Source organism: Colias eurytheme, chromosome 13 (genome assembly GCF_061535395.1).
Source record: "Colias eurytheme isolate Ceu_HAF_F1 chromosome 13, ilColEury1 Martin Lab GWU primary, whole genome shotgun sequence".
Lineage (NCBI taxonomy): Eukaryota > Metazoa > Arthropoda > Insecta > Lepidoptera > Pieridae > Colias > Colias eurytheme.
In genome coordinates, this window is record NC_142992.1 from 11,551,581 (window position 1) to 11,577,488 (window position 25,908).

The following is a 25,908-nucleotide window of genomic DNA, read 5'->3' on the forward strand; positions in this document are numbered from 1 at the left end:
AGGGAGTGTCGAAAAATTTCAGCAATTACAGCTGCATCTTTTGATTGCGTTGGCTAAAACGTTTGAATTTTTCACAGCATCAAGGGACCGTAGACCGTAGGATTTCGACATTAGCAAGGAAATCAATACCTGCAGGGAGCACCCTGTCCCGTAAACACAGTCTTGAAATTGAGTAAAAAGTATCGTGTTATAGCACAGATGTAGTAATAACTGCGAAAACCCTAATTATTTAATTAAATTAAATAAAAATATATTTTTTAAATAATTTTAAACTTACAATCCCTTTACTCATGAACATCTACATGTATTTAATTGATATTCACATCAGAACTCAGGTCTATAATAACTTAAATCTGTTATTTAATTCAAATTCTATGTCAACGCAATCTGAAGAAAAAGCAATTAGAGCCGTATATTCTGTAATTCGCAACTACTTGCAAGGGAATCATCAATCAAAACCTACAAGGTACTTCCCGTGAACACAGTCTTGAAATTTGGTTAAAAGCAACGACTTAAGCACTTACAAGCACAGATAAAGAAAAAAATCCTTTGAACAAAATTGTAAGATACAACATAATGAAAAAATATGTTTGCTCGGAGTCCTCGGTGCGTGAGTCCGACGCGCACTTGACCGATTTTTTGTTGTAATTTGACTGTATTTTGTATTGTTCGTTAAAAAAAAATTTTGCTATTTTATGTCTTATCCACGAACTGGGATATTTCGATATTTGAGGTTTTGTGTGAAAAGTGTAACAGCAAAAGTTGTACAAAAAAAATTAATTACATATACAACTTTACCATTACACTTTTTTTATTATTTTTTTTTAAATCGAAAATCCTTGTCCTTAAATTACGACCATAGGTCGACCCTAATAAACTTTTTCTATAATAATTTTTGTTATTTTCTCTTCCGTTACCGTTTGTAATTGATTTCATTGTTCTATATTACTTTTATGTCTCAAAATTCAATAAAAACATCATATTGAACAGTATTAATTTGTTAATTTAAAAAAGTTAATATTAAATTAGTGGTCCACTTAGGTCGTGGACCTAGCCCAGGGGGGGTCATGACCCCGTGACCCCCCCCCCTGGATCCGCGCTTGGTTATAAATATGTATGTATTATAAGCAGAAACGAGCCTGAAATCGGATGCAACTATACCTGTAGGTACTTCACTTCATCTCCGCTTTGTGTAATAATTTGATTTATTATTTAAGAATACAATTTCATCAATAATGGGCTTTTCAGATTAATTGTGTGTGCTTTAGGTGAAACATGAATTTAGTGATGTATCATGTAATATAACTTATAGCACAGATTAGATACAAGCTTCTTCTGTGGTTCCGTAACTGCTGATTTACGGTGCGGTGACAAAAAATATGTTAATAGCTAGGTATGTATTATGATATATATTATTATGATGTTTTAGTATACGAAATGGTGTTCACATTTAATGAAGAATCCTTTTAAGGGTTTAGCTAATACTATTGCTAATACTGTTTTCACATTTTTTATATGTACATGTTTTGGGATTGTAATTTTTATTGTTATTGTACTTATGTAATTTTCATTCTATCAAAAAATTGTAGATTAATAAATTGTTTAGTTATCGAATATTTATGTTTGATTTGAACTATAAAACTTATTAAAATAATTACTATACCAATGAAATTAAATTTCAATATGCTTAAGATATTTCATGAAGAAATTAAGAACCAAATAAAAAATAGAAAATTTAAAGATCAGTCTATTTCTCAATTACCTACTATTTTTGTTAACTCTCATCACAGTTTGACTTATCAAGTAATAGGACCTATAGAAGGCTGTTTCACATTAGTTTTGCGATATTTCGTATAGATATCCTTCCACAATGCATAAGCCTCTGGGTGAGGCATGGGACCCATTCTGAGGTCATCGTCAATGTATAAAAATCTCAAATTATTTTTTTCACTTGGCAGCCATTTGTAAGGTAGCTTTAGGGAATTTGGTGTCGGATCCCTGCAAAAAATAAATGTGTATTAAAAAGAAGTTATCAGAGGTGTAATAAAAATATCAAGTTCTGTTAAACACGAATATCATTTTACTCTCTACTTAATTAGAGTCAGTACTGTTAAAACAGACTGTGATAACTGATGAACATAAAATCTTCAATAACAAACTTGTTACAATTACAGTAAAACAGTCTTACCCATATTTGGCAAAATTAGTCCACATAGTAGTCATAGTGTCAATCATAAGCCAATCTTTATCATTGATTGGAAAAGGAGTTAGCACAGAGTCGAACATATAGAAGAGGTCATCAGCGTGGCAGGCGCCGGGCTCCTCGCCGCGACCAGATCGCTGCTTCAGGAAGTTCCTGCTACCGGAGTAGTTGAAAATGTAATTGTAGACCTGAGAAGTAGTCCTTTTCAGAAGAAGCTCTGTCTCCATGATCGCGGGCACTTCGAAGTACAACTGTGTATATAAATTTGTCACATTGTCAATCTTCTTTAAACTTATCGGTTCGTCACCGAAGTAGAACTCCTGCGCCCTCCGCGACACGGCCATTCCCTCTTCCACGGACGAGAAGCGCAGGTCACTCGCTATAATATACATTCCATTCCTCTTATCGACAGTTCCGTCGTCTTTGGATGTTAAAAACATTCCCTCCTTTGAATTAGTGCCATGGATAATAGGGATATTCTTAACTTTCTGTGATAGCAAATTGTAAGGTAGATCCGTGAGTACCGCTTCTTCTCCAGGTATTTCTTCTTCTACACACGGCAGGTGTAAAAGTTGCGTGTCAAAGAATAATTCATCGGGCGTGCCGGGCGGAACCGCCACGAGATCTCTATAATCTGCTGTCATGAAGAATTCGTACAACTCATGAGGATCTTCCGTGTCAAATCCGAGCTTCTTCGCTACTAGGCTAGCTTTCCAAACCGGTTTTCTATTAATCGCCCAATTTGATATAGAATTTCCACTCTGCATAATAACCTTTGTGAATAATCCTTCAGTGATAGGACTGGCTAACAGCACCGATGACGAGGTGGCACCGGCACTTTCACCGAACAGAGTTATATCGTTGGGATCTCCGCCGAAGGCAGCGATGTTTCTTTTTACCCATTTGAGCGCAGCTATTTGATCTTTTAAACCGGCGTTCCCCGGTGCATCCTTAGTACCGAGGCAGATGAAGCCTAAGGCTCCAAGTCTATAATTAAAAGTGACTAGAATGACATCTTTTTTCATAAAGAAATGTGGAGCATAGATAAATTTGCCACCACTGCCTAAGATGAAGGCGCCACCGTGAATGAAGACCATGACCTTCAGCGGTCGCTTCGCGAGGGCGGGTACGTACACGTTCACTTTCAGGCAGTCTTCTGAGCCCAGTACCTTCCCAAGAAGGCTCACTTGGGGACACATGTCGGAGGTGATGGCTTGGAATACGCCTTTCCATGTCGGTGGTGGACCAGGTGCCTGTAAAATAAATTTGTCTTATTTTATATGGTATGTAGGTATATGCTGGAATCGTTGGTTTGCATGAATACTGATGTGAAGAACACACAACTTGAAAGGGATGAAATATATTATATGGAAATTAGTTTGGGGAGCGGTGCTACTGGCTACACGATAAAGTGCACGGAGCCGCGTGCGGATAGCTAGTGAATTATAAATAACATGAGGAATGGCCAAAGCTCTTTGATATTATCATTCTATTTTTTAAGTTTTTCGGTGTCGGTGGTATTAATATACGCAGAGGTTATAATCGTTATCATCATAAAGGAGATAAAAATTTAAAACGAGAGAATTTATACTTATATTTTAATGATATCGATATAGTAATAAATACCTCTTCATTCATTAATAATAAATAATAATATCCCTTTCTTCCTTCAGTATAATGTTATCTGTGCTTACTAACTATTACCACCTGAATTTGAATTAATAAATCATAAATAGGTAGATATTTAGAATGTTAAGTAATGATGCATTAATGTTTTATGTTAACTGTTAATTGTTATTACATAATAATATTATTACATAATACATAATATTATTACCTACTTATAGTAGTTAGGTACCTATTAATTACACCTAGCTATATATGTATAATGTTATTCATATGGTAAGTAACTTTGGCAATGACGTTAAAATTATTACAAAATCTTCTATAAATAAAATAGAAAAAAGAATCATAAAATGAACACATCGATAGGAAAAATTAAATATTTTTGTTCTAATGTAGCATCTAATGACAATCTAGTTAGTACGTTGACATTAGAAACCGACCTTGAACCGCGTGCTGCTATTGGTCGTCGCGTACGGAATGCCCATGTACTCGAAAAACGACCCATCTGCACTAGTCTTACCGACCAATTTCCCTTGTTCAATATCCACCTCAGGAGCCGGCTGATCCACTAAATTCATCAAAAACAAAGAAAACAACACTAGTTTCTTCCTGTACTTCATTTTTAAAGATTTATTTAAATAATTATTGCATTAAACACGAACTTAAAATGATTCAGCGGAATAGACAAGGTTACGTTTTTAGGTTATGTTATTGTTGGTCACTGATTTGCACTTTTTATTGATTTTCACACTTAAATTATTACGAAATGTCTCGTAACACTGGTAAAATACATGTTAACAAAGTTCTTACGGGGTTTATTTATGTACTGCGTACATTCTTGAGCGGTTTTTTTGTGATTATAAGTTATTATAGGCGCAGTAAAACCACATTACATGTTATGCGTCAGCGCGGCGGCCGGCCACTGATCCGTGACGACTGACGATTGACGAACGATCGACCTTCGATACAACATAAACAGTGAACTTGTCAATTAATCATAAGCGACGATAAGAAAGTAAGTAGATGGTGTGATAATAAACCTGTAATGATAAGATTGTGAACAAATATTGACTATTGTCACATAAGAATTGCAATACCTAAATAACCTAAATTAATTTTAATATTATCTGCTTTATGTATTCAATTGAATTTAGGTAAGTATAGGTATGTTCACTATGTACATTATATATTTTCATGTTAGAGCGTATTTTATTTATTAATATTTGAATACCTAGTATTTTAAATTTTTATTCATTAATAATATGGTACTATTATAAGTATTAAGTTTGTACGGCTGAGTGGAGTGTTAGATATGCGAATAATAGTCCATTGAATAAAAAGGGGTAGTATTTAAACGAGTGACTGTAAATTAAAGTTTTAGTTATCAAAAATAATTAATTGTGGTAACAGAATTACTAAGTGAGCGACTGACTGCGAGCGATGAAAAATTAATAGATCAGCAACTAACAAACATTAATTTGCGTTACATAAAATACAAAATGAGCAGCTTCATAATATTTGAGCGACCTAATATTAATTGTTTGAGTGACAAAATTACGTCTTGTATTATATTCATTATTTGGCATATGATTTATTTATACTGAGTGGTATTTTATCTTAATCGAGGTATTTCGAATAGAAAAATCACTTTGAAAAATACTATAATGGACAGAGTAGGTACTATAAGTTCAATTTGTTTTTGAAAACTTTATCAAATAACTATTTGAACAATTTATTCTAGTGTTTTTAGTCGCTCTAGATGAGCCTAATTTAGTCGCTCTAGATGAGCCTAATTTAGTCGCTCACTTAGTAATCTATTCGCTCAACTAGTAATTTAGTCGCTCATATAGTAATGTAATCACACAGTTAGAATTCTAATAATATATCAAATGGATTAATCACAATCCTCCTTTAGTACGCTCAATCTGTATTTTATTATCAACTAATATTCGTTGCTTGTTTAGTTAATTTGTCCACTAGCTGCTCCGTGTGGTTTCACCCCCGTGGCTCCACCCCTGTTGGTCGTAGCGTGATAATATATAGCCTATAACCTTCCTCGATAAATGGGCTATCTAACACCGAAAGAATTTTTCAAATCGGACCAGTAGTTCCCGAGATTAGCGCGTTCAAACAAACAAACAAACTCTTCAGCTTTATAATATTAGTATAGATTACTCAAATTGTATGAATTTGAAGCGCTCAAGTTATTAAATCAGTATCTCATAATCAGTCGCTCACTTTATTTTCAGTCGCTCGTTTTATTATTTATTCCCAAATAAAAAGTTCTAGAGTGCGTGAGTTAGTAACGTAAGATGTTTCTTCGGAAACATGTCAAGAGTCCCTAGGTAATAAACATACTAAAACTCCGGGACACTAGGAGGAGCTCCGGAGTGGTGGGAGGGGGGGTAATGGGTACATTTTTACATTTTTCGCTTAAATCTCAAAAACGGTACATGTTAGAGAAAAACTTTCAAGAAAAAGTTGAAAGGCCATAAAATTATCTACAAGTTGTACCTAAATTATTTTTTCTTATATCCTACCGTTTCTGAGTTACACGCAGTAAAAAATGCAGCTTTATTACCTAGGGACTCTTGACATGTTTCCGAAGAAACATCTTACGTTATAGACCGGGAGATACTGACACAAAATCTCGAGTCATTTGTAACAGGATGGCGGTTCTACAGGGGTCTTAGTACGCAATGACAAAAAGAAAAACGATGGTGTGAACAATGGCACCGGCGGCTTAGTCGCGTGGGCGTTAGTCGAACTCGTCGTAAAAATAGCGAAAGTCAAAGGATTTGTAACACAAAAATTTTAGAATTTACCGATAGCCCATAAAAAAGGAGTAGGCGGTAGTGTCATGCCATACTTTTCCGGTGTGACTTACAGCCCGCCATACCGACGCAAATGTGTTGATTTAAAAAAAAACAATTCAACCATTTGTACCAGGCTAACTTTTGCACAGGTAACCATCGTCGTGTAGCCATTTACGAAAATCACCATACCATACTTTTCGGACGATTCCAAATGGTCGCCATACCGCCGAAAATCTGCAAACATTTTTTTTTTCGCCAAACTTTTTGTACCAGTATTGCATTTGGATTTTTGGAGAGTATTTGATAAAATGTGACCATTATTATATTTGCCATACTTCTAGTAGGGGGAAAAAGTGCTGCCATACTTCATAAATAAATTTATTATTAATTTATAGAAGTGAAGATTTCTACCACCTAGATCTTTGAAATTTTGTATTTATATTTGTTGAACCTCAAACTTATAGGAAAGATTAATGCCATACTGTTACAAATCGTTCAAAATACGAATAAAATCATACAATAAAAAAAAATCTTATACACATTCGCCACCTCCCACAGGTATGGCATTATCAAACTTCTATTTATAATCATTCAGGAGTTGTTGAAAAAAAAATTTAGGGTGTTACAAATGGTTCGGCGAAAAAAAAAAATTGCAGATTTTCGGCGGTATGGCGACCATTTGGAATCGTCCGAAAAGTATGGCATGGCGATTTTCGTAAATGGCTGCACGACGATGGTTACCTGTGCAAAAGTTAGCCTGGTACAAATGGTTGAATTGTTTTTTTTTAAATCAACACATTCGCGTCGGTATGGCGGGCTGTAAGTCACACCGGAAAAGTATGGCATGACACTACCGCCTGCTTCTTTTTTATGGGCTATCGGTAAATTCTAAAATTTTTGTGTTACAAATCGTTTGACTTCGCTATTTTTCCAACGAGTTCGACTAACGCCCACGCTACTAAGCCGCCGGTACCAGCGTTCACACCATCGTTTTTCTTTTGGTCATTGCGTACTAAGACCCCTGTAGAACCGCCATCCTGTTACAAATGACTCGAAATTTTGTGTCAGTATCTCACTCTAGACCCCCCTTGGAGGGACTCATTCAATGGGTAAAACGATATATTATCACATAGGATAGGTAGGTACACGATATTTTGAAAAATTGAAAATTTTGGAACAGTTGTAATTACAAAAAACACGTTAATTAAATCCGCGGGAAAGCTTTTGAGTTGTGAGTTGTTCGTTAGGACAGTACCTAATCCGCTCATTACCTCAAAACGTGTTACGCTGTACGCAGAGATCATTAGCATATCCTATTTGCTGCGCTCAGCTCTCAGCTTACTGTCAGCAGTTAGTCGTTACTTCGTTAGTCGTCAGTTCAACTTGCATAGGATGTGCATAGGTGACTTATAGTAATCTGTGCTAGAAGTACAGACGTGTGTGCAGTGTGCATCCCGATTCCCGCCTCCACCTACACGCTGTAGTGATTAGACTTTGATATTGAGAGATACACTACCGGGTACAATCTGCAGAAGTCACGTATACGAATACGATCGTTAACTTTATATACCTACCCATCAGCCTTAAAGCTCGACTTTTTAAAAAAGATAAAAAAACCACACAAATAAAGAATACAAGCTATTATAACCGCCTAAATTTCGCCATATTATTTTCAAAGTACCTATCAAAGATATTTGATAACCGCAATTGAAATCACCACAAGACATGATCATAATTGATAACAAAATTATACTTGAAAACACTGCACAAGAGCATTGAGATAATATTACTACGTATGGAGGAGACACCACGAACAAAATCTGTGCGTCATTTTTTTGCTCTAACTAAGTTTTAAAAATTATTATCTAGTTAGGTACTTACCGATGAAAGTTATTCCTTTGCACTTTTCCGTATTATTTGTATTATTTCTGCAATATCGTAACACACACGAAGGCATATTTGATGCGTTTCACTTTAAAACCATTAAAAAAAATGGCGTATGTTGAGCGGAACATAAGTGATGTAGGCGGTGTCGTCTCCATATTATGTATATCTCAATGCACAAGAGAGGAAACAAAAACTGACAGAAAGTTGAAATCAAAGCGCAAAATAAAAATAGAAGAGTATCATCACAGTATCATGATATTTCGGGTATTCTGTGTGTACAGTCGGCATGTCACCTCTCTGTTATCGTTCCATCCGCTCGATGGCTCTTTATTTCCCGCCAAATTGAAAACTCGATTACCTGCGAGGTGCGGGCGCGGGGCGGCGGGGGCCGGGGGACGCGGGAAAGGTGACAGCTACAATAACTTGCTTGTCTCGAATCTCGATACGGCGCGTTTGTTTTCATTGCTGGCAATTATTAATTGATGGATGGTACTTATTGTCAATGAAAAAATCGCGAAGGGAATTCATTTTTGTAAGCCTTGAGTTTTATTTGCAAGTTGACTGAAAATTGATTGAATTTTAATTTTTCTTGAATAAAATAAAAGTTTGCATTGACAGGCAGGCATAAAGCACGTTATAATCAGGTGTGATGAAATGAAGTATTATATTATAATATTTTACATGTTAAAATTATTTTAAGTATAAAATCATGTCTTCATAAAAAATTGTATACGCCTACGGCCTAGTATATGAATTAATTATGTAAGAAAACGCGAAAATATTTATGCCCATCTTGATGGCCTTTGGGCCTAGAAAAGTTATCCACAGACTTATCACCGTTATTATAAAGAACTGCCTCATAAAATTGAATAAACGAGGAAATATTAATTTGCATTAAATACAGTGCGCTAGGGTGTAAATAATTAATTGTAATAACTAAATAATTTTAAAAATGTTTCAATTATTGTTAGCGAGTTATATTGTGTGTTCGATGAATTGAATAAATTTAACAGATATTTCAATTTACACAAGGCATTACATGTCTGGTTAATTGGTTATATTTTCATATCAATATACAACTTACGTAAAAATATTAGGTACCTTTTATATGCTTTTATAATAATTTTCTGATTTTCTTATCAGGTAAGTACGGAACTAAAATATTTTATAATTGTATAATGTACACCTGGTAACATTTTGAAAGTCGGTTAAAATCAATTAGTGCTTGGTTCCCGGATAAGTCGCGCCGCGTGTGAGCTCTCCGCGCGGCGGGATCAGCGCTACAGCCGGCTTACCGAGCCCCGCACCAACTCACCGTGCGACACTACTACACATCACCATTACTCATACATTGCTTGCCATGTACTAGTAACAAAACTTGTTAAACAATTTTTGAAGTGAAAACTTCTTTAGCGGCGTTGGGTATAAAATCTTAAACTCGCGTCAGGACACGTGGTCTGATCGAAAAAGCGTAAGACGGATGTTTTTTTTTAGACCTTATATTCCATGCGTAAGACGGATACCATTCCACTATCTACTATTAACTATCAAACATGCTGAACGTTAATAATCAAGTTTTCACTTCTGCCGGCACTCCCGGAGTGCAACCCGTCTTTTTTTTAATATCTAGCCAGCGATGAACATGAAAGTTGTTATAATATCGCGCAGGCTGCTACTAATGTGCGCGGCAAAGATTGTAATATGGAATTGTTTGCGAATTCTCGAAAGTTCGAATTAAATTTTACGTCAATCTGTTTTATCTCGATGCGGTCCATTTATTGCTAAAGTTTCTTCGCGTTTCTTGATATGGGAATTTAATTGTATACTCGACATTCGTACGTTTATTTGTAATAATTATTGTACTACAACCACACTTTTGTCTTTAACTGATGTAAGTTTCGTTTTCAATAAATCACTCAAATGCCTTTAAAATTTTAAAAGTCAGTAGATATTATCCTGATTTAAAAATCTAAATAAAGAAACTGCGTTCAATCTTCAAGTTATCCGTACGTACCTCCAAACATGTATTAGTACATTTTTATTGTGACAAGATGATCACTGTTTACTAAACCCTGCTCTACCCAACTGTAGAGTGTAGAGTGTAGGCAGCTAAATCGCGCCGTCTCGTAAAACTTTATAGCTACATGTTTTATTCCCGCACGTGTATCTGTGATCTAAAACACTACACTTTTATTGAGCCCCTTGATTCCTCACATACCTGCTTAATTGTCTCATTTGCTATAAACCATGTAATTACGATGCTTTTAATTTAATCCTACGGATAGTTTATTGTTTGTAAATCGTTGATACAGACAAACTACAAGTGTTTTGAAGCAGTTACTAACTACAGTGATGTACACATTTCAATATAGTATAGGTTTATAATAAATAATTTGTTTTATTGTTTTAAGTGTGTTAGATAAGTTCAATATTAGTAGATACCATTCGTGTTATGATTACTATCAAATAACTGAAATTACCTATAATATGGATTAGCGATAGTGGTGATAAATAAAATAGCTCTATGTGACTCGAAAATTATAATTTTATGAAAGCTACATACACCCAACAAGTATATTTCATACGTATACCTAATATGTATCACATTCCTGATATGATCGAATTGAATACAATAAATCACAGAATGTAGATATTGAAACAACCGATACTCGATAAAGGGTAATTTGTATGTTGTACTGTCTTTGTTCTCAAATATATTATATTCAGAGCTCGCGAGATATAACAAAACAAATTGCGTAACTTTACAGTTAATAACATATGCTAATCTCAACAAGCTGAATCGCGTCACGAAAGATCCAGAATCTATGAAACATTTTCATGTGTCTTCCGCCTGAATTACCTAAGTGTGATTTGTAGACCGTATGAGATTAACAATTTACAAGGAAGCATTATTTATTTAATTCATTCTTGTCACAATAATAAATTAAAAGTAAAAAAAAACGCACAGTTAGGTATGTATTTTAAATATCTTGTTATTTTTTGTCTAAACCACTAAACCGGCTTATGTCAACGCAAAAGCATAATCCGAAGTTCAAATTATAAATATTTATAAATATATGCTGAATACTCATTAAACATTATGTACCACGTATAACATTGTTCAAAACATAATTACAAATTCCAAATCGCTCATCTCCCGTAATGTGAGATTATGGTAACACTCCAACGTAAAGCCGTTGGAGGAAACCGGATTACGATCTGTGTCCTGTTTCATTCGTCAAGCGTATCTTGAGACAGGATACGATTGGCGAATGGGATAGGAGATACGAAGTAGGAGGAACGGCCGGAGTCACGAAGCTCTTTTTCCCAAGCGCTGCTGCTGCATACAAAGTAGTCGGAAAAATAGACATCACACACCACATCACACAAGTACTGACTGGTCACGGCGGATTCGCCTTCTACTTGAACAGATTCAAGCTGAAGGAGAATCCGTCGTGTCTATGTCAGCCCGGAGTAGAGGAGACGGTTCCTCACCTGTTACTCGAGTGCCCTATTTTTGCAAGCAATAGATATGCTATTGAACAAAAATTAGGCATGGCGATGACGGGTGAGAATCTACCTTCCGCCCTGGGGGATAAGTTTAGGGATACTTTCTTTAAATATTGTAAATATATTGTAGAAGTAGTCAATAAGCGAAATAATGGGGTGTGATGTGATTCTGTGATATTAGGGATAGTTTCAATTGTTGTAGCATTTATTTTATTTACCAGTATTTTAATATTTAATTTTGTATTTGTAATATTTTTATTTTGTAATAATTCTATTTTTAATTTATTATGTGGATATAAATTGTGATTGTAAATAAATAAAAAAAAAAAAAAAAAATGAAAATAACGTCTCTGGACAATATTCCAGAGGTGGCGCGAACACCCTGTGATGGCGGGTGCCTTTTTAAAAAAAAAAAAAAAAAAAAAAAAAAAAAAACGTAAAGCCGAAACGTATACAATATCAAAATATTCATTTCGTGCCCCGTCACAATGTGATACACATGAGAAGCAAATTATTTCTGAAATAACCACATTACAGAAACTCACATTCGCAGACGTGCTTTGTTTTATTCCCATTTATGTTAAAAATTTGCTCCACATTTGCGATTGCTGCATGCAAATTAGTGGCATTTACTTAGCTCTTGTAATTTTGTATTCCATTAATTTAAATAGAGAGAAAAAATAGACAACCAGACAAACGAGGCCACAGGATATAAATTTACTTGTGCTCTTCTTACATTCCTAATGAGACACTAGACGTGCTTTTATCAAGTTTCAGTATTTAATTCTAAATTTCTAAAGACTTAATTTCTAAAGAATTATTGAAGTTACAAACCTGTCCATTATCCCTTACCTAATGCATTTTATAGGTAATCAGATCCATACTAAATTACATCTTAATAACGTAGAGAAAATGTCATAAATATAATCATAATCAAAATTAGGAATTCCCGTGTATACATGATCTGAAATCCATAAACTTTTCTTTGCAACAGACGTCAATATCAATAAATCTTCCAAAATACACCCCACCAGGGCACTTGGCAAGAAAATCTTTTGACTAAGTAAATTTGAAATGTTTTGCGAGCATGTGTCACTGTTAATATGGACGCCCAGACGTGGGTCCCAGCTGTTCTTCTCGCGAAGGGTCCGATTGACCCGATTCCTTTGTTTTTGTCGCGATACATCTTCATAATATTAGACACGCGTGTAATATAATATCGTGTCCTCGGGCTCTGGACAAAAGCTCTACTATTCCTACGAGACGCGATTGCTTTTAGGACAACACGATATTATTTTTTATATTTACAAAGGACGCGATTGTTTTAGCCACTATTAGTATAAGAGAACAAATAACGCAAGTATGATATCGTGTCCGACGTTCGTACTTCGTTATTGATCCTGCTTTATTTACTGCTTTATTTACCACTGGTTCATTATAAATAATTATTTTAAAGTGTAGTCGATTGTTCAATGTTAATAAAGCCTTAAGATTAAAATGTGTTATTATTAAACATGACATAAGGTTAAAATTATGAACCACATTTTAGACGTATTTTAATCATTCAAACACAAAACCACTCCTTTCTGTACTTTATGGCCATTTAAATCTACTCAATTTCTGCATCTGGGAGAATTTTCACAGGTCAAAAAGTAAATGCTAATGCTGAAATTTCAGGAAGCTTTAGAGCTGAAATTATCAATGTTATTTATAATAGATAAGGTAATTACATCCAGCTGGCCTCCCGAGTCCCGCGGATGGAACTTATTACATTTTAATTAGGTAATTGCGCTCCGTGTTGTTTTACTTCAATGTTTTATTAAATATTTAAACCCGGTTTATATTAAAATTGTGAGTGAATTTGATTTGATTAGAAACTGTAGTTCCGGATAAAATACCCATTATAATATACCTAGTACACTGTACAGATTATACAAAAAAAAATATTGAGACAACATGTGAAATGGATTCGAAACAAGACGATTCCTAAGGGCCTTCTCTTTTACCTTATTTCCAAGAAATCATAGTAGGTACATATTATAAATAATGTTTTTCTAGATTTAGATACAAAAACCTTTTAAAAAAAGTCTTGTAAAAAAATTCAAACTTAGAGCATAAGAATGGCTCGCTATATCTAACTTTAACCCTGGCCCGTCTAGACTGAAGTCTAAACACTACAATCGTGGCTAGTACCTATAAAGTATCTGTCTCCGGATAAATTACGTTTCATTGCTCCTAAGATAAGATAGCGTTTCAATTGAGAACTGAATTAAATTCATTGATAGATATTATGTTCGGAGACCTTAATCCTTTAATTCTGTGCAGGGTAACTATTAAAAAAAAGAACAGCAAACAATTAACTTTAATCATCAGGTTCATATTCTATTCCAGATATTATAATCTCTTTCTCTATAAAAATAATTTTTACAGACAAAAACAATCTGTTCATCAAAATATTTGTATTAATAATATTTTTAGAATTAATATGAGAGAAAGCTCCTCAAAAGTAGGTACTTATGAAATAAAATTACATTCATTTCATTATATTAGAAGATAACTTTGGCGCTTAGTAATTGTTATTTTGCCTTCAAAAGAAACATTAATTAATTGTTATGCATAACTTTTGATAAATGGCAAAAAAATTTAAAGCTGGCTCAATGAAATTCGGCCGGAAGCGGCTGGAATTTGCTAACAGGATTTATTGTATGGGGATAAAAGTGGTCGGATTGTAGCTTTTATTTCATAAAAAATATCAAGATAAATATTTGGACATAAGGTGTAACAGCACATATTCAGTAAACAATATTATCTTGCTCTGTATGATTAATTGCTAATCTATAATGCTTTCAAATTGTAATTAGTAGTAATTGTGTACTTAGTAAGTGTATCCGAATGAATTTAAATCAGGCACAGGTCGGTGAGCAAACAGTTAACTCGGCGCGGTCGACGTTGCATGTAAATTATTGCTATTTATTTCCGGCAGGCGCTATTATTGGCTGCTAGATTGCTCGGCAACTCGGCAAGGCGCGGCAGTAATGAGCTCGCTAATTTGTTGTTGTATTTACTCCCGGTAATTGTTTTATTAATGACTTTCGCCCACGACTTTCCTATCGCTGTGTTCGTGACAATCTGAAGTTCATGTTCATTATGGAAAGTAATTTGAACACCGATTTCATCGTCAAAATCACTGATGCTTGATGTTTAAATTGTAGTCTGATAAACGACAATCTTGTTGTTGAAATAGTTTAGATTACGCATTGATTATTTTGTTGTAAATAACATCTAATTTGGGGAAAATCTATAGAATGTGGTCATGATTGCCTGAGCTATAATATGTATAATGTGATTTGAAACCTGATGAAAAATGATAAATCAATAGGAAAAGAAATGACTTTTTAACTCTGGTAAAAGCTTTTATTTATAAAGGAAAAGTTGCTTTTATTACGCACTTGAACTTAAAAAAAATAGTTTATTGCCAGTGTATTATAAAATACAATCTAAGAGGAGCTTCGAACATCTCTATTTTTTACGTACCTTTCGACTCTACTGTTTTAAAACTTTTACGCATATAGAAGACATCCATTTCAATATAAAAACTTCACAACAATATAACGTTATTTATATTTATTCGACGGGTATTGCAAGGGACGTTGTAGAGACTAGCAGGAGTAATTACAGGCGAGTAATTAGGCATTGTGTGCGACTCCGGCGCCGCTCGTAAACAACTGCACCGGAAAGTAGCTCGCTAACTGGAATTAACTACCAGTACATAACTATTACCACCTATTACTCGCGTTTATCTTGTTTTACGCAACTATGTCGAATTAATTAAGAGGACACGGGATCGTATTACTTTTAATTATTTTTAAGCCTTAGCAGGCTAGTCGTGTTAGGTTATTTAATATTTTATAACAAAAATGTACGATGTTGAAAATGACGACACATATTATAATATACTTAACAAGTTAAATTAAATTATATAATTTTTTTGATAACTTTTTATGTATAATATCTATTATCTATCATAAACACTTTTTTTGTTATGTACTATTTTTCGTCCATGATACTTAACTAAAAATAGGTATTATCAGTAGTTTTGCAGGTTTTAATATCTTAATTTAAATCTAACAAGAGAGCTGTTTATTTCCGAAGTTATAAAGCTATCTAAAGGCGAAAAGCTGCATTCTTCAGCTTCAAAGTGCTTGCGACCCGCACCTCGCAGCCGAGCCTCATTGCTACCCGTGACAAAGCTAAATTAAATATTTCATTCTCTAACACTACGACGATGAGATTCTTAAACAAGGTATTCCGGTAAAACCTGAAAGTCTTATTAGTATTTAACTATTTAGATGAAATAGAAATACCAAACTTATTGAAGTATCGCTGTAGATTAAATTTTCGATAGAAGTTAATTTTCACTGAATGCTATTCGTGATACAAAAAGTAAATCATAATTACTCGGATAGTTAGATTAAGTAAATCGGGACATAATTAAGACCCTGTACACGCCGTCACAGCTTAACATTATATTGAGCAGAAGTAATATGTAAATAGTGCGCTAATATGGTAATAACTCATGTCTCACGACTTTCCCGGGTATTCCAGTCTGGTTGGGAGCGAGACGTACGTGACGTCACCGGGGCAATGAACAGGGGTCAGATTGTCGGTTGTACGGGGTGAAGATACCAGATACTGAAACTGTTCCTGAGATTAGCGGGTTATACAAACAAACTGTTCAGCTATATAATATCCTTGATATGCAGCTGTATTTACTTTTAGTACTACCACGATCTGTTGTGAGAACTACATCAATTCTGTAAGGTATAAGCTATTTGTGACTTTCCTTATCAAGTTATCAAAATTTGTACTTATAAATTAGTAATTACTAATCTGTATTAGATTGACGATAATTCATAAATTTTCAAATCATTTTTAATATGAATTCTAGACAAGTATACAAAAATTAGTATAAAGATATTTACCATACCTAAATTCGTCTATTATAAATATTTATTTGTCTAACATTCAACCGCAGTCACAAGAAAAATCTTAAACTCTTATTGCAATATATTGTAGCCTGTAGGGAACAGTAACTGGAGCCGATAAGTGTCGCCTTTGCTCTCTCGTGTGCTTTGTTTCTCTCTTCATTGTCTTTATCTAATTAGGTACATCCTGTTCTATTTAACAAGAACAACGTTTTTCTTGCAAGAAAAAGATTTAAAAATGTCGCTGTAACTGTACCGTAGCACTGGTTTAATTGGTTAATGGCTTCCGCTGTAGAATAACATTACTGCTTTAAAAATAAAATAAATTTTCTTTTATGTTCTTTTAGTTTAAATAAAAAGCTCTAACATTTCACAGCACACCGCGCACTCTACCCAAAGCTCATACTGGTAGCATGGAAATAGCTTCATAAACAGGGTCGTTTTACATATTCATTGTAACTTACATTTGTCGTGCAAAATAATAATTTATCCGTTAATAATTTATACCTACAAGTAATTATTAATGTGTATAACGTGCTGTATGTACTGAAATAAAACACAAGAAACACTGAGTTACATCATACAATATTTCGGGTAGGCAAGTTCATGCAAGAGCATTACGAGCTTTACGAGCTTTAAGAGATTTAAGTAATAAAGAGCTATTAGTGTGAGTAAAGTGACGTCACTTGCTAAAAGATTCGCTCTTAGGTTGGACTGCAAATGGCAGATTGTGTGTATCTATTTATTGTTGATAATTTATTCTACAAAGTTGAAATAAATAGAAATAAAGTTCATTACATTTTGTTAAATTGTTTTAACTTTCATCTCTACTATCAAATAAATTATTCAAACAGCTTTATTATTCAATTTAAATTTGTAATAATAGAAGGAAAAAACGTTTGATAAAATAGCTCTGGTTTTATTCGACTCATTCCCAGCATTCCTTAGATAAATATCGTAAAAATTTGTATATTTAACGTCTCGTTTAATGTTTGTGAAATAGAAAAACCGATTACTCTAAGTGTTTATAGCATTTTCTGGTGTCTGTTTTGTACGCGCGGGTAACAAGGCGGAACGAATCTCCATCGTGCACATTTGTATCTGGTTTTAGTATATTTCGCGTGAGTATTTTTATAGGTAAGTTTAATTTTAACTCATTGTATTAGGCTTCGAGCCTGAATAATTGACACACATGCACCATGGAAGTTAAGCATACATTCACATTCAAATGCTAAACATCTACAATTAGGAATGTGAACGACATCGATAAGTTTACGATGAAAATAATAAATTTGTTTAAAAAAAAGAGTAAAGTAGGCTATTGGCTATAAATATAGTACCTATTTCTAAAAATCTTCTACTTTACAATTTTGTTGAGTATCTTGTTAGATGCGTTTGGTGTGCCAGCAACCCAACTACAAGAACCAATCCAAAACATGAACTATTACACAAGAAAATATTGACTTTCTCACTTGTAAAATCATCAGCCAATATATTTTACAAGCCAAATCCCTAACATTGTTTGTATAATTTGTTTTAAAATTAATTATCCGTCCTCTGGCTGTAAGTAATCTTGTGTCGCAAATCAAAAGTCAACATTTACAGAGATACCGAGCCTAAATACACAGAAAACCTTTGACAAAACATAATGAAACGACGAAATAACGTTATCAGTCAATACCAGCTATGTTTTTGTCCCTCTAAAAATATATCAGAGAACTTCAGTTTTTAGGGTGAAGCGTAACAAAAACTTAAAGTATTAATTGATAGGTATATTTACAACAATAAATAGTTAAGTAAGGTGTAAGGTTAGTTTGGTTTCAGTGGATTCCAGCCGCAAGGTGAGATGCAGCTCCGGCTTGGTTGGAGGAGCCACCAGCGGACAAGCCTGCGGACAAACCGGCAGAGGAGGCGGCCCCGGAGCCAGCACCCGCGCCGGCTACCCCGGCTCCTACATCGTGACTTGAGCTGCTCTCTTCTTGATGGATCTGAAAAACAATAACACGAATTTAGAAAATCCTATGGAGGAAGTGAAATTACTGGAAATTAGGTTTGAATGTTTAAATGAAGCGTAGTGATGATTTTCACGTAGTTTAAAATTGAAGGAAACATATGATATGAAATTAGTTCTTGCGAAATAAAACTGGGATACCATAAAATTTGTGTGTCAATGGTTTTGTTTTGAGGAAATAATGAAAACTTACAGATGTAACTTGGTTGTGATGTGCTCCAACATTATTGCATCCAGCGGCTCCCGCGGCATGAACTGCCTGTACTGCGTGGCCACTCGCTCCTGAACTGCCCTGCTGATATGCAGATGCCACACCAGAAGAGAATGGTGTAAGGGCTGGTCCACTATTGTCGGGATGCACGCCAGTATTGACGCCCGATCCGGCGCCAGGAGTGGCTCCACCGTTGGTATTTATTCCATTGGCATTGGCACCTGTTCCAATACCATGACCGATTCCAGCATTGACGCCAAGTCCGATACCATGACCGATTCCAGCGCTGACACCCACTCCAGCGTTATGAGGTGCATTTCCATTATTACCATTAAAACCCAAGCCAGCATTAAAACCTATTCCGCCATTAGGTGCATTTCCATTATTATTATTAACTCCTAAGCCAGCGCCAGCACTTATTCCAGCATTTGGTACCTTTCCATTATTACCATTCACTCCTATGCCAGCACCAACACCTATTCCAGCATTTGGTACCTTTCCATTATTACTATTCACTCCTATGCCAGCACCAACACCTATTCCAGCATTTGGTACCTTTCCATTATTACTATTAACTCCTATGCCAGCACCAACACCTATTCCAGCATTTGGTGCATTTCCATGATTACTATTAGCACCAAAGCCAGCATTTACACCAACCCCAGCATTAGGTGAATTTCCATGATTACTATTAACTCCTATGCCGGCACTAACACCTATTCCAGCATTAGGTGCATATCCATTATTGTTATTTACACCCATACCAGCATTTTGAGGGGCATTTCCATTATTATTATTAGCACCAATGCCAGTATTTCCACCCATTCCACTATTAGGTGCATATCCATTATAATTATTAACACCCGCGCCAACATTAGGTCGCATTCCAACATTAGGTGCATTTACATTATTATTATTTACACCCATGCCTGCATTAGGACGCATTTCAACATTAGGTGCATTTCCATTATTATTATTAACACCCGCGCCAGCATTAGGACGTAAGCCAGCGTTAACACCCGCTCCAGCACCAGGTGCTCCATTGTTATTATAATTTGTCGAAGGATTCAATCCATTATTACCAGCCGTTCCAGTTGCAGGGCCCTTACCCGCATTATCTTTTTCAGGACAAAGACCGGTATTAACATTTATGCCAGGTCCAGGACCAAAACCGTTATTGATATCCATTCCAGATCCAGGACCTATTCCATAATTAACGTCCATTCCAGGAGTAGGAGGAATTCCACAATTAACGTTCATGCCAGGTGCGGGTCCTGCTCCATAATTAGCATTCATTCCTTGTCCTGTTCCACTATTTACATCTATTCCAAATCCTTGATCTATTCCACTGTTCACTCCTATTCCAAATCCTTGGTCTATTCCACCGTTTACGGACATTTCAAATCCTTGGTCTATTCCAGTGTTTACGTTCATTCCAAATCCTTGGTCTATACCAGTATTTACGTTCATTCCAAATCCTTGGTCTATACCAGGATTAATACCCATACCGGGTGCAGGTCCAAGGCCATTATTTATACCCATGTTTATTTGTGGACAGGGCGGGGGGCAGAAACCGCCTCCCACTACAGGGCCGATCCCGCCACCGATCGGAACGGGAACGGAGGGAAATACAGCGACAACGTTTTCCAATCCTATCCCATTTCCATAGCCTCCACCGATTTGGAATCCAGCGCCGTAAGCAGGTCTGAACTGAGGCCGATAAAAGCCCCTGCTTAACCCCAATTTAGGTTTACAACAGAACTTCTTCCAAAAGAATGGTTTAGCTTCTATCATCGCTATATAAACCAAAACGCATAACATCTGCTGAAAGGAATAAAATATAAATTAACACTAAAGAAAGACGATCAAAAGCACACAAGTCACACAACAAAATAATATAATTGTATTCCAAAGAAACTAGATAACAAATATAAAATTTAAAACAGACATATACATATAACAAATGATTTATATTTTTTGAGTAACTTACTATTTTCTTCATCGTTCTAAATATTTTTTGTCCGATGTTACCACTGTAAGGGATGGTCACTGAATGATGCTATACTCAATTATACGACAGTTTTATACTATTAAAATAATTTATAACATTTCATTAAATATTGATAATTAGGAAGATACCTAATATAACGCATTACATTAGCTAACGACCTCTGCATTACCTTAATAATTAGTTATTAACAAAGTAGATTATCCAGGAATAAGATTAATTAACTATTTATCAAGCGTGCAATGATGCAATATTCATCATGTTCGATAATATATTATTATGTATTTATTATCTAACCATTTACCTTTAATAAATCTTCCGAAGATGCAGATAGGTTAAAAAAAATTCGTTTCAATAATGTAATATCTCATTTATTACATCCATTAATCATAAAATGAATACATTACCGTTATTTATTTGGGTTTTCAGATTAATCGAGCGACTAAGGGATTCGTTGTTATGGATCGTCGGTACAGAAATACAGAATATTATTTATGTATAGCTATATTATATTAACAAATCGCGTTTGTTACAACATTTTCATGTTTTGTTACAACACTTATAACTCTAACTTATATAAAGCTGGACCAATTTTCATGGTTTTTGATTGGTTGAATTTGCCCCCGCTTCGAATAGCAGAATACAATACCTATATTAAAAACCCGACGAATAAATATTTTCCCTAAATGTTCCCTTATTTCTTTCTTGTAAAACATTAGTTGAAATTCTTTCAAATACTGTTTGAAATTTATGCATGTAAGTTGTTATATAATATCGTTTATGTAAGTGCTATCACACAATAGAGAGACCTAACTTTACTGAAAGTTAAGTTAAGACTTTCTTTGATGCAATGACAAAACAAAGACATAATCTATGGCGCAACAATTTGAAACAATGAACTTATAGTCTAAATAGTAAGATAAAATCTTGTATTAAAAATACTTTACTTTTTTAGAAGGTTCTTGTAATACAAGAATTAAACAAAAGCTCTCCTAGGAGGCTCTTGTGCATTTATTTAATCTAAAAGGAATGTAATTGCGAAAGGTTTAATAAATACATATTTTATTTTCACAGTTTCGTCCCATTTCAATTAGCTGTGAAATTGAATCGAGCGCGACACAGCGTCACTGCGCGTCACGTCACGTCACGCGGGACACGTGTCACAGCGTGTTACACTCGAGCGCCGCCTGTCACGCGGGGCCTTCACGGTACCTCACGGTACCTCACGGTACTTAAGTGCACTTTGAACCTGTTGAATTTCAAATGTTTAATGAAAAGTTTAAACTCAGACTCTACATCAGAAATTTTTGAAACAAACATTTAAAACAAGTTAATAATATTTAAGTTGCCAACGTTCCAGATGGATAAAACATTTGATTTAAACTATGGACTTCACGCTTATAAATTAAAGTTATTAAAATATATTTTTTTAGTTTTTTATAAACTACTAGCAGTCCGCCCCGGCTTCGCCCGTGGTACATATTTACGTTTTCTCTACGTAAGAACCATCCTCGTACTTCAAGGAATATAATAAAAAAAGAATTAACGAAATCGGTTCAGCCGTTCTCAAGTTATGCGCTTACCAACATATTTTGGGATTCATTTTTATATTATAGATTTTTTTTCTGTAAACTTTGTTCAATTAAATTTTATACTGTTTTTTTATTTGTTTAGTCGCTCGGCATAATAAATGTATCGTTAACACGTCGCTTTGTTCCTAAAACATCAATGAGAATAAATTTTAATCCCAATGATGAACTTACAGCGCAATCATTTATTATTTACGAAGGATCCAGAAGTACGAGTCGTTAAAGGAGTAAGTGGTTTCGTGATTATATTAAAGCAATATATCGATAGAGTAAGATGTTTTCCTTATTTCGGCTTAGTTCTGTAAAATAGATGAGATTTTATTACACCTGTAGATTTTTTTCATTCAGCCAACTTTTTTAGTTTTTGTAGTTCCAAATAAAGATGAATAAAAGTGTATTTATAGTTGTTTCTTTTTGAGAATAAAATCTATATGTAAGCAATAATTTGAAATTTTCGATAATTTTGATGGTATTGTGTACTTGTTTAATTCTTAAAGTAGATTTTTTGACGTGACAACGTCTTATAATTCGATAGAGCCGGCTGCACGCACGAAAAAACATGACTCGTGCAGCGTTACCTCGCTCTGAGGCGTTCCATGTAAGGCTTGAAGTGCAAGTGAGAGCGCGGAACGAGCGACAAAGAAGCACAATCGGCCGTTGTCACGTTCAACTATCGTCAGTAAACCGACTTTACAGAATTTTTAGACTTTACAGAAATTTACTAATTTTTTATGATAAAAATCGACATCCGATAAAAACATTGTTTTTGATTAAAAGTTCCTGTGTCCGGTTATTGCCTGTTATGTAACTTTATGACTACAATAATTATTAAGATCTCAACTTCATTTTAAATCGATAAGGCTTATAGTATTGCTAAAAATAATGATAAGGGATTTACAAACTTTTGATCTATTATACTTTTTGTGTACAATAAAATAAACATGTGATTTATAATATTAATAGTGTTGCTCTATTTTTACTATAAATTCTATGGTTTTACATAAAAGTATAGTTCTGAAACCATGTATGAAGATGTGCAAATTTCCCGTAAGATCCAGGAATGTAAGTCAGTGCGAGGCTGTCTACGCTCCGTGTCGAACCACTCGCTTGCAACCGCGGAGCTACGGCGTAGCGTCGCTACAGCGATACGCTACGGTGTAGTACGGCTACAGTAATCTGCTACGAAAGTGTTAGTGTTTAGCGATAACGCGTCTCGGTCAATTATTATTTTAATTAGGATTATTCAAAATAAATATTAATTTTATAACCCATCGCAGTTACACAAGATTCAAGGTAAGTGATATAATATGTATAATGTATATATTATAAACTACTATGTTAATATAAAAGTTAATTTAAAAAAATATTTTCGTATATAATATTAATTTATGGCTACAATACATATTATATATTAGATAGTTTACCGTGTACCTGTGTAAAGATGACAAACGTCATATCCTTTTACTTTTGCTTTTACAATTTGACCTTTTACAAGCATATTATTTTAGTTTTACAAGATAGCAAACAATTTAGAGGAAGTTAGCACAAACATCTGTGTTGTAATGGGTTTCGGGCTATATAGCGGCAGAACTTTTGTGAAAACTTATTACCGTCTAAGGGAAAATAAGGAAAAGAAACAAAACGCCGACTTCTCATTTTCTTTTATTTCATATTCCATTTGAATGGTATACTTATAGATGTCTCTAAACAATATTGCTGTGGAATTTTATGAATAAAAGACTTTGAACGATATACAATTATAAATATTCTATCATCAAATATTATATAGGTAGGTACTACAAAATAAATGGCAATTATAGTTATTAAGTATATTTTTATACGTATTTTAATTAAAAGCGGAGCAGTTTCTGAATCAAAGTTAAAAAGAGGCTTTTTGTGTTGAACCGCAGCATATAGTACACTTTATAATTACTTGTATTGTAAAACTGCGAACCCTTTAAATTCTTGGTATGATACGTGCAGTAATTATTTGGATGAAAGTTGCGAGATTATTTGAGAACACATGAAAACCCTCCGCAGCAATAATATATTAAAGCAGAAAGTAACGTCGACGTGTTTGTGGGGTAAATATTTTAAATTAAAATTTAATGAGGTTTTTTATCGGGGGTAACGATCCTAAATCCTTATTCGTTATTTTAGAACCACTACATTAGTGGTATGTTTTAGTGTTTACGTTTAACTTTAATACTCACAATTATTATTATGAGTTATGATAATCGTAGGGCTCGCAACAGCATTTCATCCTATATATAAAAATGAATTGCAAAATGTGTTGGTAAGCGCATAACTCGAGAACGGCTGAACCGATTTCGATAATTCTTTTTTTATTATATTCCTTAAAGTCCGAGGATGGTTTTTATGTAGAGAAAACGTAAATATGTTCCACGGGCGAAGCCGGGGCGGACCGCTAGTTGGTTATATAGAGTTTAGTGTCTTAATCATGGGAAAACTTAAATATTTTGTAATTTCGGTCCAGTTTTCCAAATACACCAACTGCATCAATAACTTTGTAATCCCATATAAATATATGGGATTACAAAGTTATTTATGCAGTTGGTGGTTGGTGGTGGTTATAAATTTAATAGGTGTAGATAGGTACCTACCATATGAGGCAAGGGAGGGGGTATAGGGTGGGTAAGGGTGTGTTTAGCCCATGAAACTGAACAACATTATTACTTGTAAAATGGTCGACGTAATGAAAAACACATGATTGGACATGTCTTGAAGTACGAAAATCTAATAAAACAATATATTATAATTTAAATCTGTTATATATAAATTGTTGGCGCGACTAGCCTCCTTACAGACAGACTGGCCTCTATTTTACTTTATGACTGAGTAGATGGTATCAAAAAGAAAGGCTCTACAAAAAGAAGTGAGATCCCATCAAAAACATCCTGTAAAAAACCCAAGTCTCGCAGCTCAGTCTTTCTACCGTCAAAAGTTGTGAGATCCATGTAATACCAAGTCGGTTAATATATTTAGTGTCTACTTGAAGGACCTTCTGTCTTAAGTTATTACATAAGTTATTATCATGCCAA

The 25,908-nt window shown here is 34.5% G+C and overlaps 1 protein-coding gene across 2 annotated transcripts; it reads right to left on the bottom strand.

Annotated features, from left to right (window-relative positions):
• Positions 1 to 1,751: 1,751 nt before the first annotated feature.
• LOC149903712 (esterase FE4-like) lies at positions 1,752 to 4,752 on the bottom strand. 2 transcript variants are annotated; one of them, XM_090108661.1, is made up of 4 exons: positions 4,640 to 4,752; positions 4,270 to 4,397; positions 2,189 to 3,456; positions 1,752 to 1,998 (listed from the first exon to the last, which is right to left on the bottom strand). In XM_090108661.1, exons 2-4 carry the CDS (start codon positions 4,312 to 4,314, stop codon positions 1,800 to 1,802), a joined length of 1,512 nt encoding a protein of 503 aa, XP_089964787.1. In that variant the 5' UTR covers positions 4,315 to 4,397; positions 4,640 to 4,752; the 3' UTR covers positions 1,752 to 1,799. The 2 variants fall into 2 exon arrangements, with proteins under 2 accessions (XP_089964787.1, XP_089964786.1); XM_090108660.1 differs by having other exon boundaries at positions 4,270 to 4,752.
• Between the last annotated feature and the right edge of the window lie 21,156 nt (positions 4,753 to 25,908).

Bases quoted from the DNA above. Each gene is read 5' to 3' on its own strand.
- LOC149903712 (XM_090108660.1), bottom strand. From the start codon at position 4,449: ATGAAGTACAGGAAGAAACTAGTGTTGTTTTCTTTGTTTTTGATGAAT. The intron at 3,457-4,269 runs GTCGGTTTCTAA...TTTATTTTACAG, and splicing joins ATAGCAGCACGCGGTTCAAG to GCACCTGGTCCACCACCGAC. The intron at 1,999-2,188 runs GTAAGACTGTTT...TATTTTTTGCAG, and splicing joins ACTAATTTTGCCAAATATGG to GGATCCGACACCAAATTCCC.